This window comes from Peromyscus leucopus, chromosome 18 (assembly GCF_004664715.2).
Source record: "Peromyscus leucopus breed LL Stock chromosome 18, UCI_PerLeu_2.1, whole genome shotgun sequence".
In the NCBI taxonomy this organism is placed as follows: Eukaryota; Metazoa; Chordata; class Mammalia; order Rodentia; family Cricetidae; genus Peromyscus; species Peromyscus leucopus.
The window spans coordinates 45,892,859-45,913,204 of NC_051078.1; the positions used below are offsets into that span (position 1 = coordinate 45,892,859).

Here is a 20,346-nt window from a genome sequence, read left to right on the forward strand (position 1 = left end):
AACTGAGGGAACCCAGAGACGGCCATTGGCCGAGGTCAGTGGTACCCTCTGTTCTAGCCCTGTGGCTGAGCCCTGTCCCCGTTCCCCCCGTACACCTAGTGTGCCGCGTGCATTGATCTTGAAGACGTTTAACCACTGACAGGTCATTCCCCTGGGTTTTATGGTTAGCACCACCGTCACCTCGTCCTCCTGCTGGTCTGGTTTCTCACTCTCAGCCTCTCTTGCGTGGCCTGGTGGAGACCTGATCCAGACTAGTGACCTTCGCCTCTTTTCTGGATCTGTTTCCTCCCTCCCTGGCTCTTTACTGATGTCTCCCAGAAGGACATCTGCCTGCTGCTGGCTCCGGGCAGCACTTGAGCCAAACCTAGACCACACCATCTTCCTCCCTAGCCCCAGATTGGCTTCTCCTGATCTCTTTTGGTGGTGATAAGCACTGCGGTCTAGCCAGTCACTGGCAGTACAAGCCCTGTGCTTTCCTTTCCTCTGCCACAGGCGCCATTTCAATAACTCCTGTTGTAGGTTCTGTCACATGTACTCCCTCACAGACACACTTCATAAACACTCAGACACCCACTTTCACATGCACATGCATTCACACACACACACACACAATACACATATACACACCTGCATGCACACTCACAAACACAATATACTCACACATACACACAATGCACTCACATATTCACGTGTGTGCACATACATATACACACAATACACTCACATACACATGCGTGCACACGCTCACATTCTTACACACGTGCTTGCACACACACACACACACACACACACACACACACACACACACACACACTCTCACCTGCTGAGGTAGTTGAGTTCTACTTCTGCCTGGACTATTACTTACTGCCATCTAGTCACCCAGGCTGTTCACTTTATCTTAACTTCTGGAGTACCCATCCAAGTGACTTTTTTTTTCTGAACCTTTCATCTGGCTGTATGACTCTCCGGAGAAAACAGTAAAATTCTAAAAGACAGGGTTGCCTATGGGGAAGGTTCCCTAGCGTGAGAAAATAAATTTCTAGATGACAGGTTGCCTATGGGGAAGGTTCCCTGGCATGCCTCTTGGCTCTGCCTTACATACACACCAGCCCGCATTTCTAGGAAACTGTCTCTTCAAAAGGCACCATCCTCTTCGGGGCCGCTCCATTGGCTTAGGCTGCTCCCTGAGCAGGTGTCCCTCTAGAGTCAGGTCTGTGGTGGTGGTTGACAGCCCACGCTGTCCGCCACCATTGTCATCCTGGGCCCCAGCAGTTGAGAGCTCCCTGGGCTTCTGGTCCCTGTAGCACACACGGATTGACCTTCCTCCCTCTTTCGTACTGGAAACAAGCTGCTTTCGTGCAGGAACTCTCCCCTTTACTGGCTGTCTGTCCATACTCCAGGGACCTGACTCTTAGTAGACTCCTCAGAATGTCTGTTGTATAAAATACATGAAGCAAACTGTGCGTGTGACAGCAGTAATATAAATGGTCAGTAGGTTGAGGGACTGTTGGAAAAGTGATCAGGTACTCAGAGCTGAATCTGATACTCTCCCCTCAAAGCTCAGCTCTGCTGCACGAGGCAAGCGTTCTCACACCGGCTAACCTCTGTTAATGTTGTCTATAATAAAGGAATAACTATGAGATTGCTGTATTGTGTCTGCCTCATAAGAAATGTATAACACTGTAAAAGGAAAATTGTAAAATTTAATGTTGAAATAATTTTTCAGAGCATGAGAGGAGAATATCAAAATACTTTGTGGTAGAATTGAAGAGAGCGTGTTATATGGGTGCCAGATTGACGAGGGCATTAGAAGCCATTGTAGTGACTTTGTTGTCTCGTTAGGTACAAAGGTGCAACAGACTCCTACATTGAGAAAGTGATGATCTCCTCCAATGCTGAGGACGCTTTCCTCATCAAGATGCTTCTGAGACAGACGCGGCGGCCAGAGATCGGAGACAAATTCAGCAGTCGTCATGGACAGAAAGGTAACCCCACTCTTCAGCCTTACTCTCAGATTCGCCTGTTAATACTTGAGTGGCATTTAGAGGATAAATGGTAAAAGTGCTTGTCTGGTCATCGATTTCATTTTCATTTCATTCTGTGCCCAGAATTACAAATCCAGACACTGTGGCCATTGAAGTACTTATGACAGTAATAGTGCCTTTCTTTTATGAAGGCACATGCTTAACCCATTCTGTATTCTCTTGTGTCATAGAATTTCAGTTCTAGAAGGGCCCTCAGAATTGAATATCCCTTTATTAACAGTTTTGATTACTCTCATCTTACTTATTGTGTAAACAGAACAGAATTGACATGTTAGGAAATGTCAATATTCCTTACAAGAATTCATACCATAAGAGAACACCCCATTCTGCATCAATGTGTCACATGACTGTCCTGGCTAGTTGATGTCAACTTGACACAAGGTAAAGTCATCTGAGCAGAGGGACCCTCAGTTGAGGAATGCCTCCATAAGATCCGGCTGTAAGGCATTTTCTGAGTTAGTGAATGGCTGGGGAGGCCCAGCCTATGGTGGGTGGTGCCATCCCTGTGCTGGTGCTCCTGAGTTCTATAAGAAAGCAGGCTGAACAAGCCAATAAGTAGCTCCTCTCCGTGGCCTCTGCATCAGCTCCTGCCTCCAGGTTCCTGCCCAGTTTGAGTTCCTGTCCTGACTTCCTACAGTGATGAACAGCAGTATGGAAGTGTAAGCCAGATAAACCCTTTCCTCCCCAACTTGCTTTTTGGTCATGGTGTTTCATCACAGCAACAGAAACCCAAACTAGGACACATACCCAAGTCAATTTGTACAAAGAATTGGAGACTGGTAAGCATGTCAGTGCTTTTCCACTAGGTACTGGTCCCACTAAACTTACTAAGGGCAGCAGAATGTGTTTCTCCAGTCCTAAAGCCTAATGAAGCCTTTCTTAGAGCAGATGCTGAGTAAGTACTTAAAAGAGAATCTGAGAAAATAGGGGAGAATTGAAGCTTCCTTCAATTCTTGATGAATGGGTTGTCCTTGGGTTTATTTGAAACACCCTGTGAGTCCGCACATACACCCAAGCATACACAGTGCACCGCTGTCCTTGAAACACCCCGTGAGTCTGTACACACACACACACACACACACACACACACACACACACACACACACACACGCACGCGCACACACACACACACACGCATGCGCGCGCGCGCGCACACACACACACACACGCATGCACGCGCGCACACACACACACGCGCGCACGCACGCGCACACACACACACACACGCACGCACACGCGCACACACACACACGCGCACACACACACACACACACGCACACGCATGCACAGTGCACCGCTGTCCTTGAAACACCCCATGAGTCTGTACACACACACACACACACACACACACACACACACACACACGCACACACGCACAGTGCACCGCTGTTGAGCTGAACCCCAGTCAGTAAGCTCCATTAAACATGGCGTCTAAGTGAAATGTCAGGAAGCTTTGTGCTGTAACTATGACAGGGTCAGACCCGTTGACAGCAGCTCCTCTGCCTCAGTGGTCTGCACAGCGCCGTGAGAGCGCTGTTTGCACAGGGCCTCCGACATACGTGTTTCTCTGTGACACTGAGGGAAGTCCTCCCGGGGTGGCTGACCTTTTACTTCAGTGAGGACTTTGTCTTGCTGCTTTTCTTTTTCCAGATGGCTTTTAATCCAAGGTAAAACCTCATGATTAGCCCTCATTCCCTTGATAGCCCCTCTTATGGTTTATCAGATTTATTGGAAAGCCAGGAGGCAGAAGAGGAAGCAGCCAAACAGAAAAATAGGTAGCATACACTTGAACCCAATAATGAAAGATTAGGGCTCTTGGGCCAATAGAAACTTACTTGTAAGCATGATTTTTATCAAATAATAAACACAGTATTTCATTGATCTCTCTCTCTCTCTCTCTCTCTCTGTCTCTCTCTCTCTCTCTCTCTCGTGTGTGTGTGTGTGTGTGTGTGTGTGTGTGTGATAGCACACATGTGGAGGTCAGGGGACAGCTCTCAGAGTCCTCTCCTTCCATCACGTGGCCTCATCAGCATGGACAGCAGCACCTTTCCCCACTGAGCCACTCATGGCCCACATGCATGATTCTCAAGGTTACGTCGTCGTCTTTTTAAGAGGTTTAGCTGGTGATACAGTTCTGTGGTAAATGACTTTCCTCTTGAGGCCTTGATCTTCCAGTGCAGTTGTTCTAATCTTAGATGGATTTTTAATTTAAAAACAAAACAAAACAAAAACAAACCCAGAGCCAGATATCAGGGTGAAAGCTGAAAGATCAGAGCAGCAGAATAGCTAGCCACTAGTTCAACCTCTACGAAATCTTCAGCCTCAAGAGAGTGAGTTTGTTTCCTCACACCTTATGTACCTTTCTGTGCCCAGACATCACTTCCCGGGAGTGATTGGATTAAGGGTGTGTGCCACCACTGCCTGAGCTCTGTGTCTAATCTAGTGGCTGTCTCTGTCCTCTGACTCTCTGAGTTTATTAGGACACGCAGTGTATCACCACACAGAGCTGCAGGTAGAAAAGGAGGGCCGTATGCTAAAGAAACGCTGGTCCTGCTTTTCCTCCGTTCTTGTCTCCCAGAAGCAGCTCCACCCACTCACACCTTCCTGTGTCTGGTGTTCTTAGACACAGTCATTCATTTTGGGTGATACTCACTGTTAGGTGGATCCAGTAACTTAGCACCTCCTCTCAACAGCCTGCCCTCGTCATTTAATTACATAGCCAGTGTCCACGACAAAACAAGTAACCATTTGAGGATCGCTCCTCTGTGGCATGGTTTTTTTTCTGAAGTAATAATTTTCTCTCATTTATTTATTTACAATTCTGGGGCTCATCTATTTGTGTTTATGTTGTTCTTCCATACCATCAACAGACTGTTTGCATAGTTTTCCTCGGGATCAGTAGTCTGTTTAGAGCCACACACAATTTCCCTTAAGGAACCTCCCTTCTTCCTGTTCCACACTATGATACTCGTTCTCTGAGGCATTAAGAACTCAGTGTCTGGGTTTGTAAAGCACCTGCCACAGTCAGATCCCAGGACTAGTGTGTAAAAACAGGAGCACACCTGTAATGTCAGCACTGAGGAGGAGGGGACAAGAGGATCCATGGGGTAGGATCCATTAAGGAAGACATCTGATACTGGACGTGCGCGCGCGCACGCGCACACACACACACACACACACACACACACACACACATACACACGGAGTGGGGGGGGGCACTTTAATGTTCACGAGCCAACTGTCCACCAGAGCCGGAAACTGTCTTATACTCTTAAGTGCCGAGCAGCCGTTTGCAAGAAGGCTGGGTACGCGCTGCATTGGTATAGTGAGGCAGCTCCAGCAAGTTCCACAGATCTGGGAGACTAACAGCAGCCGTCAGTTTTCTTACTGTGGTGAGGTAAGGTCAAGGGTCAGCAGATGTGGGTTCTTCTGAGGCCTTGCTCCAAGAGGCATATTTCCTCTTCACAAACATCCCTCAGGTTTTTCTTATAAATACACCAGGCATATTGGATTAGGGCTGGTCTCGATGATTCCATTCAACTGTGGTTACCTCTTTTGTTGTTGTTGTTGTTGTTGTTGTAGGAGAGGGTTTTGAAGGTTTTGTTTGTTTGCCTATGAGGTGGTCTCACCATGTAGCCTTGGCTGACTTAAAGCTCGCTATGTAGTCCAGGCTGGCCTCAGACTCAGAAATCCACCTGACTCTGCATCCTGATGCTGGATTGAAGGCATGATCACTAAATATAGCTGCCTTCTAAGGTGTACCGAGAGTCAGGGCGAGTACACTAGCGTAGGGAGCCGCCAAGCCGTGGACTTAGGGAACTTCCTGGTTCTTCCCACTGCTTACCTTTCGCTTCCCCCTCACCGAGCCTCTTCTCCTTGTAGACTAGTTGTTCCTGATATGATTGAGAAAGTGGTTGTGGGAAGCAAGTTTCACGAGGTCATGTACGTATGAATATGTCCGATTTCCTGTAGGCGTCTGTCGGGAATGTTCTAGCATGAACATTGTTTCCCTGGGGACTGGGACAGCATAATCCTGTAGTAGGTCCAGTGTTACTCATTCATTTAGACTTTGCGTCACAGTACCTATCTTTTTGGTATTGTTTCTCTATGAGCTTTTGTGTATTGGTGTGTGTGTGTCTTATGTATCCGTATGCATCCGTATGTGAGTGCACATGTGTGTCAAGTTTCAAGTTAGCATCTGGTATTCTTCCTTGCTCACTTTCCATTTTTATTTATTGTTTGTTTATTTATTTATCTACTTTTTGAGAGTAGGTTTCTCAGTGAACCGGAAACTCATTGATTAGGCTGACAGGCTGGCCTGTGACCTTCAGGGACCTATCTGCCTTAGCCCCTTGACTTCCTCTGATCTGTGCTGTGATGCCTGGACTAGTTAGTCTGGGCAGTTTATAAGTACAGAGACTTATTTCTTCAGTTCTAGAAGCTAGAAAATGCAAGGCCAAAGGCCTTACAGCTGTTGGGCGTTTCTAATTACATCATCTCTTGGTAGACAGGGAAAGGGCAAAAGAGCGCAGTGGAGAGCGAGCCTCAGGCGGGGTTTGCAGACGCTTCTATGCTCAGCCCTGACCTGTTCAGGATGGCATTCTCGTGCCCCAGACACCTCCCATAGAACCCACTGCCCAACACTGTTACATTGGGGATTACGTTTTTCACACGTCTGTTTAGGGAGATAAATCCAAACCGTGGGATGTTTGTGGCCTGAGCAGGCAATTTGCTATTCAGTAAAATGGGCAAGAATGTGGCAGGAACCATGTTATGGAGTTAGGCAAGGTCACGTGTTAAGAGTTTGAGCCTCAGGTCTGAGACGTCTGTTAGACTCTTCACTAAAGGAGGCAAGTGAGTATGAGACAGCAGAAGGTTAGAGCTGGGGCAGAGTCCTGGAGTCCTGTGTGTCTGTGTGTGTGTCTCTCTGTGTGTGTATGTGTATCTCTGTGTGTGTGTGTGTGTGTGTGTGTGTGTGTGTGTGTGTGTGTGTGTGTGCTATCTGTCCTCAGATGTACAGTACGGTACTTTTGGTGTCCTGGTCATTTACAAACATTTCATGTATGCCCTTTGCTTTATCTGTACAGTTATAGTTAGTGCTGGGATTCCTGCCACACAGAATGAGGCATTTGAACCTCAGAGAGGAGGTTGCTGGGTACAGCTTAATGCCTGCAGAACCAGGATTTGAATCCAGAATTTTCCGAGTGTGTTTCCTCTTCCATTAACCTGTCTGAAGGTGGCTCTTTTCTGTTCTGATACCCATGGTCATTCCTCTGGAATTGTCACAGCCCTGGAAGTTTCTCCACAGAAACGGTGCAGCCTTTTCCCGAGACTGCATCTTCATATTTCTTTCAAGTCTTTCCTGTGTCTCCATGAGGGGAGCATCTCTTCAAAATTCCGTTTTCCTAGATAAAACTGTGTATCTGCCACCAAAGCAAAGTAAATACTACCCTCTGTGAATTGGTCATGAATTGTCCAGAAGACATACTCCCCAAAACTGTATTCTCTGATGCCCCTTCCCTGCTAAAATCAGTTCATTATAAATGTGTCCCTGCTTTAACTGATCAGCTGCCGAGGCTTTAGTAGCCTGGTTTGTAACTAGAGTTTTCCTGCCTTGCCCACAGTCAGGACAAATCTTTGTCACCCGCCAGTCCCACAGCCGCTCAGACCCAACCAAGTAAACACAGAGACTTATATTGCTTACAAACTGTATGGCCGTGGCAGGCTTCTTGCTAACTGTTCTTATAGCTTAAATTAATCCATTTCTATAAATCTATACCTTGCCATGTGGCTCATGGCTTACCGGCATCTTCACATGCTGCTTGTCATGGCGGTGGCTGACAGTGACTCCTTCTGCCTTCATGTTCTTTCTTTTCTCCTCTCTGTTAGTCCCGCCTGTACTTCCTGCCTAGCCACTGGCCAATCAGTGTTTTATTTATTGACCAATCAGAGCAACTTGACATATAGACCATCCCACAGCACTGGTTGATTAAAATTCAGTCTCCCATGAATTGGAAAAAGTAGAAAATGAAGTAAAATTCTGAGCCTTCGATTTTGACCATTCTCCTGATCTTCTGGTTAGATGTGATAGCCAAAGCCAGAAGAAGGAATGTGGAGGAAGTGATGGGAAGAGTGATATTACAGCAGTATCACAACTCAGGTTGTAGAGCCGGAAGAGGAATCGACCGGATCAGAGCCAAGAGAGTTAGATGTTGTCAGGTGACATGACAATTCCCTGGAGAGCGGGGTCCATGGCACCAGCTGTGCTCTTAGTAATCATTGCAAAGTGGGCTGATGAAAGTCCCAAGAGTTTGTGGAGTTCTGGGATGTCTGTGTCACACCATGGTTCCTGCTGTGGTTGATTTGTTTTGATTCAGACACATCCCAGGGTAAGAACTGTGGTTCGTGGAGCTTTACATTCACTCTTGAAATGTGGACTTGTTTAGAAATAATAGAGCATTGCCTGCAAGTTGACCCATAAGTCTTCTCCAGGAGAAAACCTTAGGGCTATTTTGATTTGACGTGTATTATGTACTGCCTTTTAAGCATGGACTTAAGCTCTTGTTGTTCAAGGATCAGCATGATCCTAGAGATGGCCTGGTTGGTTTGTTGTCTGGTTTAGTTTAGTTTTTTGTTGTTGTTTCTTATTTTATTTTTAAGCTGCTATTAGGGGTTTTTTTTAGTACATGTATAATACAGAAATTAGATTACATTTCTGACCCAATACCTCTTAAAATAGCCTCTCCAGTAGTTAGCAGCAACTTGGAGATTCTAGTTTCACAGAACATGAGTGTTGATCTCCGGCTCAAGCATAGTCACTTCAAAGGTAACAGGATAATTAGTAGCTAAATGAAGCAACTGAGGCAGGAAGTAGAGCATCGGTAGCTAAATGCTGTGCGTGATCAAAGAGCTCTTGAAGATTGAAGAGGATGGAGTGAGCAGGTAAGCTGGACCAAGAGAATCTATACCACAGCGTGTCCTCAAGAGAAGTGTGATGAACAAAGACTGGTTGGCAAGAAAAGGACCACTGTAGGAAGTAGAGGGGTCCTAAGTCCCTGCAGCATTACCCTCTGGACCCTCAGAAACCGAGGCTGGGCTGGGCATGGTGGCACATGCCTTTAATCCCAACACTTGTGGGGCAGGAGCAGGCGGATCTCTGTGATTTCAAGGCCAGCCTGGTCTACAGAGCAAGTTATAGGATAGCCAGGGCTACATAGTAAGACCCTGTCTCCAAAACAAAACTATAAACAGGACTAAACCGACAGAGCCAGTGTTGAAGGAGGAGGAGGAGGAGGAGGAGGAGGAGGAGGAGGAGGAGGAGGAGGAGGAGGAGGAGGTCTTGGGTGAAGATGGTGTCTCACACAAAAGCTACTTAAAGATGAGGCCAACACACTCTGAGCACCTTTTGTAGCATTTTTCGTTAACGAAATTTCCATCTGTCCACTCTGACAGTGACTCTTGGTGAAGGTCATACAGACTTCCTTGGGTCTTCATTAGATCTGTTATAAATGTTGTCAGTGAGACTGGTCAGGTCAGCTGCTGGCCCAGAGAGCTTTTGTTGAAGCCTATCTGGGGATACTGAGTTACTCAGTAAGGGCCTCCTCTACAACGGGTGAACTGCCTTGTGTGTCTACAGAGGAAGCTATGTCTGCTTTGGTTCTGAGTTCTGTGAGGGAGTTTTGATCTTTTCGTGTTTCTTTTTTTTTTTTTTCACTTGAGAGTGAAGCTATGAGGAGTCCCGTGGTTCATATGTAATGACTTCCACAGTGATCAGTTGAGCAGGACGGTGGCTCTGAAGTGCCGTGTGCTTATATAAGATTCGTTATCCGCTTTGTACATAAAGATATAAAGAGACACTCACATGAGGCCTGACTGGAACCATGTCTGGTCTGGAGCTAGACTTCTGTTTTAAAATATAAACAAGTGTATTAGGCTCTTTGACTTTTTATAAAATCTACACAGAGGGAACTCACTGAAGCCAAGTTTTTAATTGGGGCCAAATAATATTTTCATATTGAGACTTTTTCTCTGGTAATGCCTTTATTAGATTTCATTCTTGGTCTTTTTTTAATTCTTTATCAAAAGATTACATTAGCCTGAGGAGTTAAGTTTCATCTCAGTGTCCAGGCAAAGCGAATTATTATATTTCTGGATATTCTTTCTGTTGTTGCTGTCCACAGTGAGCAAGGAAAGAGTGGGCTCCTTTGATGTGGAGAGGAGAAAAGCAATATATCACTCTCCTGAAAGAACATTTCTCAGTCTCTCATGTGAAAAAGGATTAGCACCTCCAACAAAGGTCCCGCAGATCACAGAACCGCAGCAATGCCAAGCAGTGTTTCTAAGGAAAAACTGTATTTGAGCAAGAGTGTTTGTCCTGGCAAACAGGAGCTTTTTAATAACTGCAAATCTGAGATAATGATGTCCACTCCTTCCTGCCCCCTCCATCCTCTGGGACCAGAGTGCCAGTTAAAATGCTCTAACATCATCCGTTGTTTCGAAGTCGGGCTTGCTTTCATCCAAGTACAGCTTTTCACTTAGTAGTTCACTGTATTGGTTTATTTTGTATTTGTGGACAAAACTTATAGGATAATTATCTTTGACTCTGCTCAAAATAAGTCCCATTAAAAGATTGCTCTCCTCGAAGATTATTCAGTAGTCTGCTGTTGATTTACTAATGTTTGGATGGAGTGCATCTTAAAAGCTCTGCCTTTACTGTCTGGAGCATTTAAAATCCTCTGCAGTGCTCTGAAGGGTCTGTGAGGAGTAAGAAAATGTTGATTCGTGTGTGCCAGGAAATCTGAGAGCGAAGTTTGTTTGTTAGACCCATTAAAGCCAGTTTTCCCAGACCTTCACTCGTGTGTTTTCTAAACTGGGTGAGTGAGCTCTCAGCCTGGAGTAAGGAGGACATGGTTGGCACCTTGTCCTCACACAGCTCTTCTGGTTGTTAAAATCCTCTGCAAGGCCAATTTCAGACACACTGGTTTGGCTCCCTGGCTGCCTGATCTGCTTGAATGCAAGTTCCTAAGTGGGAGGGAAGAGGGGTGACTGACTGAAGTAATAGTGAGACCCCCAAAGATAAGGTGCATTTTCCAGCATCTCTAATACTCAGAGTCCAAAAAGAAATTCCAGCAACTGACTAGTCTTAGAAATCCAGATTTACCCACATAGACCCCTCATTGTAAGAAGCCTTTACTTAACCTGTTTTCCAAGAACAAATTCTGATCTTCTGCAACTCACTGGAGCCCTCTGCCCTTTTAGTAAATAGCCAACTAAAGCTTTGAAATTAGGGTATTTAGTGTTTTATGGCCCAGAATAAAAATCTCCAATTCTGTTTCCAAATAGTGTAGGCTCAACACATTTCATTAAGTTCTTGACACATTTAGCCATGTGTGTTTTGTAAAGTTCCTATGGTTATTGTTTTACAATAGCTGCTTCCAGAAGCATTGTAAGGGTTTCAATTAATCAGCCCTTTGTGTGCCTCAGACTATGCAAATTTATCACATAAACCATTCAACTGCTCCTGGGAAAGCCGTGTAAAAACACTATTGTCTTCTAGCGCCTCCTCTCATTTAGAGTGATGTTTTAATAAGAAAGCTAATCAAGTTTTCTTATGCATTATTTATCTGTTAGCATGGAAGGAAGAGCCGAATTGAAGTTACATCAGCCAGGATATGGCCAGTGATGTGACAGATCTGGGGGTGATACCACAGTTTTTGTCTTCCCTCTCTCTCCTTGGCATGATTTAAGGTGGTAGTGAGAAAAAAAAAAAAAGGTTAATTCGATAACTGGAAAAAAAGGAAAGAAAGAAGTAACCACCTGTGTTAGCCTTCACATTTTGATTTAGCAGTTTGCATTTCTGAATGTATTAACGCCCGTAGCCATGAGTTTATTAAGAACATTTCTAATTGGGACCAGTCACACCTGAGCGCATTCGGCTGTGCTTTGGCCGTGCTCAGTGCAGTCCGTGTTCAGCAGCAGTCAGCACTTCCCACTGGACACTCCTGCCCTGGCCCTGGGTGGCTCTCGGGGTGAGAAGGCAGCAGTGTCTGGCTAATGTGGAATGGCCAGAACAGCAGACTGAAGGGTGCAGGTTCCAACCTCCTCTGCCGGAGGCGGGGCAGCTGGTCCTTGTGGGCTGTCCACTGCGTTGATCTCCTCTAGTACTTCCTGCTGAGAGCAGTTAGGTTTCTTATATAATAATAATTCCTTGTATTTAGATTGAGTCTTTTCTCTAAGGATCATAAAGTTGCTCTCAAGCATTAGCTCATTGGTTCTTCTCAACACAATTGCCTGATGAAGGAGGTGCTAATTATTCCCAATATAAAGACTAAACTACCAAGGCTCATCACTGCTCCTTCTCCAACCAAACACTGATGCCCAGATAGTATCTGTTAAACAGAAGAGCATCAGATTAAGGTCACCTGACTCCTTGTCCTCCCTGCACTGGAGGGTGTCATCTCCCCATGGTCATGAGTGTCACGAACCTGGCATCGGTCATGTAAGGAGGTGAGGACATGACCTGGATTGATCTAGGCCAGCTGCATCTGCCTGTCTGGAGTCGCCTCCTCATCACCTTACAGTGCTTATCACAGTCTGTACTTAGTAATACTAAGTTGACAACCAATAGAAACCGTTTGCTAGTCGGCCCTCCATGGTGAAGTCACCTGGGAAATGGTCCTGGAATTTAATAGATGGTTGGAACTCTTTCTGCAGTTGGCATCTGCCCTCTTGTCTTGATGCAATTGAATGGTATTTTTTTCTTTTCTCTTTTGGGTTGTTTGTTTGTTTGTTTGTTTGTTTTTGAGACGGTCTTGCTGAGTAGCCAGGCTGGCCTGAATTCAGAACCCTTCTGCTGCCCTGGTACTTGGATTACTGACGTGAGCTACCACACCAATTTTTTTTTTGGATATATTAACTCTTATCTATTTAATTTAGAGTATTCTATCACACAGATCCAACCCATTAAAACTAACAGGTCAGTTGCTATTAATATGAATCATTAGAAATACATTTTAAGAAAACCAAATGATTTATAATACTGACTGGACTTCCTCTGGACAAACCCATTCTTACATGATTTCTAGGTTGCTCTATGAAGCCATAGAAATAAAGATAGCAGCTCGGTATAGGAGCCTGGCAGTGTGTGGGTCCTCTGAATGGACTAGCACCCAGTTGTAGCTTCCCTGGACTCAGTGAGTTCTTTATGCCTGTGTCGGTGCTGATGGAGTAATATTCTCTCGGCAGGGCATCTGCTCTTAACTTTCCCAGCTTGTTTCTTCATTGATTTGTGTTTGCTAAGAGTCCTGTGATACAGTCTGTGGCCTAATTCCCAGTTGCCCCCAGTGAGTGCATCAAAGTTCTTGAGCAAAATGTATTTGCATTTTGCTACCAGGAGGCTGTGCTGTAAACAGTGGAGTTGAGACATCGGCGTGAGCCGGGGATGAAGTTTTATTTTAAAATCTGAAATGCTGTGTAAGCTTTTAAGGTAAAAATCAGTAATCGTTTCCCAACAGCTCCCATTAGCCATGCTTTATTTGCAGTTCATCTCTTTCCGGGGGGGGGGGGGGGGGGGGGGGGGGGGGGGGTCAGCATGCTCAAGCACACTGCACACCATTTGCATTTTAAGCCAGTGTTCAAGGGAAGTAGCCACAACTTTGAAAAGTTCTTAATACTGGCGTGGACTTTATGCCCGTGTTCCTCTATGAAACACACTTTTAATGTTTCCTTGGAAGAAAAGAAAAACCTTCACAGTGTGTTGAAGATCTGATACCTCTGAACCAGAGAAATACGGAAGGAAAGAGAAGGGGGGGGAAACGTGTGTTTCTAAGATGGAGAATGTTCTTTACCCCTTGTGGACTCAGTAAAATGCAAACTTAAAAAATCATCTGTCTAATTGGAGATTCAAGATCCTCAAATTCTGTCTAAATATTTTGTTTTAACTTCTAAGCTCATTATGGCCCCTTTGTGCTCCCGCGTATTACAATCCGTCAGCTCTGACTGGTCTCATAAGCACGGTCAGCAGAGCAGAATAAGTTAATTATTTACTTGTGGTACTAGTGCTCCCGTCTAATGAAACGCACAGCTGTGTTGGATCTGCAGTTGGATGTGTGGCTCCCATTGTTCTGCGAGTCAGCAGAGGGTAGAAGCCGCCGTGATGGAGAGCCCTCGCCTCTCTCCGCTGTTCTGGCTTTCTGTGTCGATTTCATGGGTCTTTTATCATTCACTTTCACACAAAACAAACAACACAGGCTGTCTGCTATGGGAACCGTCTTGGCATATAAAAGGGTTTCAGGGACTCGAGTAATTTTAAGTTAGCGAAGATTTAATTTTTGGCTTACAGGTGCCCTTGGTTCAGATACAGCCAGAGCAGATCTGCTACAGGATGGAGTGAAAAAAAGCTACTCATGTGCTTTCTGCCACAAGTGTCAGGAAACGGCAGATAAGGAAAGAACGTCCCAAAAGGATGCTCTGCAGTGACGATTAATCAGGCTTGGAGGAAAATTACTAGATTCTGATTTTAGGAATGAGCATTTCATCTTCTAGCATAATGAGGTTGATTGAACTGACCCAGTTAAACACATCAACTAAAACCAAAGATAAAGTGCAGGTCTTCTCCCTTCCTGCCCTCCCAGGTCCCAGCCTGCCTGTCACACTGCCTCAGTCTGTTCGGGACCACCTGTCCCTGCCTCCTACCTTCTCCTGGTGCTTTGGAGTGTGGACAGCGGGCGGCTTCTCCCAAGCTGACCCCAGCATCCCTGTGAGTTCTGGCTGAAAGGGTCCTGCATTTTTCCTTTGGATTTGTGTTTGAGGGTATCACTGGACGCTGACTCTCAGCAGCATTCCTGCCCTTGTAGGAATTACCATGCTCAACACTTGGCTCATGGCTTCACGGTGATGTCAGGGTGCCTAGTTCACAATCTGATGTCCTTCAAAGGAGATTTTCCAGTAGCTCTAGGGTTTTGTCAGATAATTTCAGTATGGAGATGTGTTTTAGGAGGGAAGGAAAAAGTCACATACTTTGCTTGACATAAATTTTATTTAGCACATAGCTGGGTTTGAACGACAGCATACCAAATAACCACTTGTGTTACTCATACAGAAAAGCATTCATGATATGATAAAACCTCAACCAAGATAGTGCTCAAAGGGGCTGTATGTTCTAGACTGTACGCTCTAGAATCTGACTCCACAAGCCTGATTGTAGTCTTGCTGGCAGCCCCTCGAAAGCAGAGTGTCAACACAATTCTAGATACAGAGGGACTTCTCTCCTCTGAGCTTCTGTTCTTCATAGTACACAGCTCATGAAGGTTTTGTTTTAAAGTAGTTTGGAGTTCTGGGGCTGCAGCTTGGTGCTTGCTCATCATGTCTTAGGTTTTAGCTCCGACAGTGCAATAATAATAAAATTTTTAAAAAATAAGTGGCTTGAATTATATAAAGTACAAACGGGAGTGGAAAACTTAGGTTTTTTTCAATAGGTCCTGACATTAGTAAGTGCACACATCAGAGAAAGGAGGTCTGTTTTATTGCTACAGTCAAGAGCGTTTGTTTCTTTATTCACTGCTGTTATGTACAACTCTTCCAGTTCTTTTTTTTTTTTTAACTTTTTTATGTTCACTGGTATTTTGCCTCCATGTATATCTGTGTACAGACAGGTGCGAGCTGCCATGTTGGGAACTGAGCCCAGGTCCTCTGGAAGAGCAGCCAGTGCTCTTAACTGCTGAGCCATCTCTCCAGCCCCCAAGTCTTGTAGTTCTTATATGAAATGTGATTGAGCACCTAAATTCTGTCCCTACTCATCTTCCCAGGAAAAGCAAATCAGAAGGATTAAAAAACTGTTTAGCAGCAAAATCTTTCCAAGGTTAGAAGCTGCCAGGGAATACTCAGGTCTGCAACCTTGAGAGACTGTCAGCGGAGTGCAGAACTGGTGGGCTGCTGTGTGCCCTGCAACCTTGAGAGACTGTCAGCGGAGTGCAGAGCTGGTGGGCTGCCGTGTGTGCTCTGCTTTCATTCTTAGAATTCCGTGTCTAATTCTAGCCTTTTGCTCTGAGAATGATTTGGCTCTTACTTTTCTTGTTGGTCTTTACAAGTTCAATCAAAGATCACTTTTCTAATATGCTGTAAGCTATAGGAATTAAAATTCCTTAAGGCAGGTTAAGCTCAGCTAGGGAAGCTCTGGCAAGGTGGGCCAAGAGGCAGCTCTCAGCCAGAGTGCACCTGTTAGCATTTCAGCCATGCACACGGATGTCTTTCCTTTTCAATGGTTTGTTTTTATTGTATGCGCATTGGTATTTGCCTGCTGCATGTATGGCTGTCAGTTTCCCCGGAACTGGAGTTACAGACAGTTGTGAGCTGCCATCCAGATGTTGGGGAGAGCAGCTGGGGCCCTTCACCGCCGAGCAGATCATCTCTCCAGCCCCAGCATGAGGATCTCTGGTCATAGGTTTCTAATACCAGTTTACATATTCAGTCTCACTCAGCCCTTCTTTGTTTGGTGGTCAGAGAATCTGGATTGCTGTGGTTTGGGTGTAGAACCGGCAGACCACAGCCTGGCTGACAAGGAGCAGAGACCGCCGAGAGCTAAGCTTCCAGGATGAGCAGGCCTGAGACTGTGCTTCGGCTCTCGTGGTCCTCAGGGAAGAAGGTGGGCAAGCAGCCTGACAGCACCATTGTGTGTCTGCCAGCAGGCCAGTCCACAGGCTACAATGCTTTTCTGCAAGGAGAGTCATCTTTGAACTGCTTGGCTATCAGGGCTGTTGGAAATTGCTTTTGTTACTCTTAAAGGAGACAGTGGGGAGGGTTTATACGAGTGGGAATGGAGCTAGCAGCGGGAGGATCCCATTAAGGACTCCATTCTTCCCTCCTGCCCGTGTGCCTCACGTGCTCTGAAACCTGTCCCCAGGTGTCTGCGGCCTGATCGTCCCCCAGGAGGACATGCCATTCTGCGACTCTGGTATCTGTCCCGACATCATTATGAACCCGCACGGCTTCCCATCGAGAATGACGGTCAGTTACCTGTGGGCTTCCCAGAGGTGTGCTCTGGAAGAAGGAAACGGGCCGTTAGTTTAGTTACAGTGAGCGGTCCCCGACAGATAGACGGACGCCTCGTCCTCTTACTCTCCTCTGGGGCCCTGCAGGACACTGTGTAAGCAGCAGATGCTCTGGGAGCGGCCACTTCCTGTCACCTGTAATTCTTCCCCAGGTCCCGTGTCCTCAGCCACGGTGCTTAGTTCATGCTTGAGTTTCCTTGTCTGAAAACTAGGGAAAGCCATAGCGATGTTAGTCACCCAGGCCAGGGTTCCTCAGCAAGGCACCAGGGAATGCCTGTATTAGTAATGTATCACTCTTGGTAATTGGGGGGCTTGTAGCTACCTGGAAGCCAAAGCTAAGTAGGCCAGGAGAACCCTACGCCACAGGGAGACACTCACCATTTGTTCCCATCTCACCCACAGGTCGGAAAGTTAATTGAGTTGCTGGCTGGCAAGGCAGGTGTGTTAGACGGCAGGTTCCACTATGGTACCGCCTTTGGAGGGAGTAAAGTAAAGGATGTGTGTGAAGACCTCGTTCGCCATGGCTACAACTACCTGGGGAAGGACTATGTCACCTCAGGCATCACAGGGTGAGTGTACTGTCCATCGCCAGAAAGAACGGAGGCTGGAAAAGTGTAAGATGTGAAATTCCAAGACTTCCGTAGTCTGGAGCAATGAAGCTTCGATGTTTTAGGAAACCTAGTACAAGGAAAGGTGTAAGAAACGGGTCGTTGCTTTCGAGGCCAGCCTGGTCTACAGAGCGAGATCCAGGACAGTCGGGGCTGCACAGAGAAACCCTGACTCAAAAAAACTAAAAGGAAAGCAAAGGTCATTGAGGACGACTTGCATTGGTTGGTAAGACAGTCAGTCTGTTCAACAAGGCCGGATTTCTGTGCTCTTCTGTGGAATACATTGACTGCCGAGGATGCGGGGTTGTCCCCCAGCCTGGGGCCAGTGCTCACACCAGTACGTTGTGTTAAACACCTGCCGTGTGCCAGGCTTTGATGGGATCGAAGTCAGTTAAGTCACAAAGCTGATCATACGGGTCATTATTAGACATGGAACAGTGGCAGGCCCCAGTGACTGCCTGGTGGAGGCAGGCTGCTTGGTTGTTTACACAGATTATCTACTTTGCTTTGGCTTTGAGGATTTTGGTTTTGTTCTGTGGTGCTGAACATTGAACCCCGAGCCTCGTGCATGCTTACCAAGCACTCCATGCCTGGGTCTCTCACCCTCTGCCCACTGATTACCCAAGGAAAACCCAACCTAGTACTGCCGTTTCCTGCCTCACTGCTCTCCAGTCATTGTTACCGGACATGATGTTCTTGTCTGTCACCCAGCTGGGACACCATGGCAGTCATCACTACCGGACATGTCCATGGTACTGTTGTCCTTCACCCAGCTGGGAGAGCAAGCTGGCTCTGTTACTCTGTCTCCAGAACCTAGCACAGGTGCTCCGGCAATGCCAGCTGGGTGGGAAATGCTGACAAGAAGAACTCGCTCTCAGCACATGAAGACAAGGGAACAGTGAGAGGGTGGGTAAGATGTGGAGGGACCGAAGCTGTCCTGCTGTTTAGAGAACATGTTACAAGGAAAGTACCCTTCCGAGTAAATCCCAAGAACTGGTAGGTGCCAGCCCAGCTTATAGTCCAGCTGAGGTGAGGCTGGGAAGACAGAGTGAAGGGCCTGTCATCTCTGACAGATAGACGTCCATGCAATTATTGTGAATGATGAGGTCTTGGAACTCAGAGCAAATCAGCTGCTTCGTACCCTGTGGCAGATAAAACCCTAGGCCAGGGGCCCCAGGGATGATTCGGCAGTAGACAACACTAGCTGCTGCTCCACGGGACCCAAGTGTGAGACCCAAGGGCTTCTGAACCAGTGCACTGCACTCCTGCAGGGACACAGTCAGGAGTCAGGGAGTCTCTGTAGTGACCTCTGGGTCGTGCACTCCTGCAGGGACACACAGTCAGGGAGTCAGGGAGTCTCTGTAGCGACCCTTGGGTTGAAACCCACCTGAACACGGGTGCAGCTCAGCTGAAGCATGTGTGAGGGAGAGCATGCTGCTTAACTGCAATACTCAAAAAATGCTCCAGAAGTGATGGAAGTGCCCCAAATCCACTTCTGCTGCAGATATGGAGTACTTTTTAAAATGACTTGTCCAGGTGGTAACAATACAGATTTCTTTGGGTAAATCATTCTTGAGATGTTAAAAAAAAAAACCAAAATCTCATTTTAGAAAAAATTTAACAGTCTGCTTCACTTAAGTATGATTTAGTTAAATAGTTAGGGATCCATTTCAAAAAACATAATCATTGCTAAACCTATCACCTTCATTTCTACTCAGAAATAATATTGTCCAGAGATTGTACAAAACCATAGGACCCATTCAGTGCAGCTTCCTAAATATAGCTGCACTGAAAGGTTGGCATAAGCTACAGCTGTGTGCTGTGGACGGCTGTAGTCTACATGCTTCCCTTGGCACCACGTGGACTTTTCATTTCCTTGTCGTTGCCCTCCATGCCAGAGCTTGAGGAGCACTGTTCAGATCTCCCCAGGACCAGCAAATGTCCTCCCTGCTCTCACCCATGTTCCTGATCTTAGCTAGAAGTAGGAATTGCCTGTGGCTTTACTCTGTTGATGTGGACTAGCACTGGGTAACGGATGTCCATAAATTCTACCGTGAGTTATCATTGCTGAGAACTGGAGTCATTTACTAGAACTGGAAAGACCCTTGGCTGACCACCTTGATGCAAGGAAACTGAATTGGAAAGGTTGTGGTGCATCCATGAGAGACTGGAACAAGAGCAAGGTCTCTCAAAGCCCTTGCACCGTGACTTCCTCTCCACCGTGACTTCCTGGGGTCTCACTGTGCTGAAATTCATGGAGTGGCCCAGTAACTACAGTAGCCTTTGCTCAGACACTGGTGCTTTGGAATTGGACCAGGCAATCTGGGCCAAAGTCGGCAGCTGCTTTTCTGTAGTGTGTGGCTTCCTTTGCTCTTCCCACTTGACAGCATGCTTTACTCAAAGTGAACTTGTTTTTCAGATAGGCCAGTGTGACAGGCAGAGAGAGCACCAGGTTTGAGTTCTGGTCACACCACTCTCTCGTTCTTACCTAACCTCACTGGGCCTGTTTCTGCATCTTCAAAAATGAGACACAGTGCTCCCAGCCTGCTATGTTGATGGACTAAAAAGTACTGGAGAGTACTTTCTTCCCTTTGAGGAAGTACACTTGAAGAAGGCAAAAGATTTTGGAAGGCTTTGTGGAAGGCT

At 46.3% G+C, this 20,346-nt stretch overlaps 1 protein-coding gene across 1 annotated transcript in view; it reads left to right on the top strand.

Moving 5' to 3' along the window:
* The window catches only part of Polr3b (RNA polymerase III subunit B), a 115,231-nt gene that overhangs the window by 81,665 nt on the left and 13,220 nt on the right, over window positions 1-20,346 (top strand). The window contains exons 23-25 of the mRNA XM_028883626.2: window positions 1,843-1,985; window positions 16,945-17,048; window positions 17,495-17,661. Of these exons, the coding sequence (XP_028739459.1) occupies window positions 1,843-1,985; window positions 16,945-17,048; window positions 17,495-17,661 (414 nt within the window). The remainder of the gene's footprint in view (window positions 1-1,842; window positions 1,986-16,944; window positions 17,049-17,494; window positions 17,662-20,346) is intronic.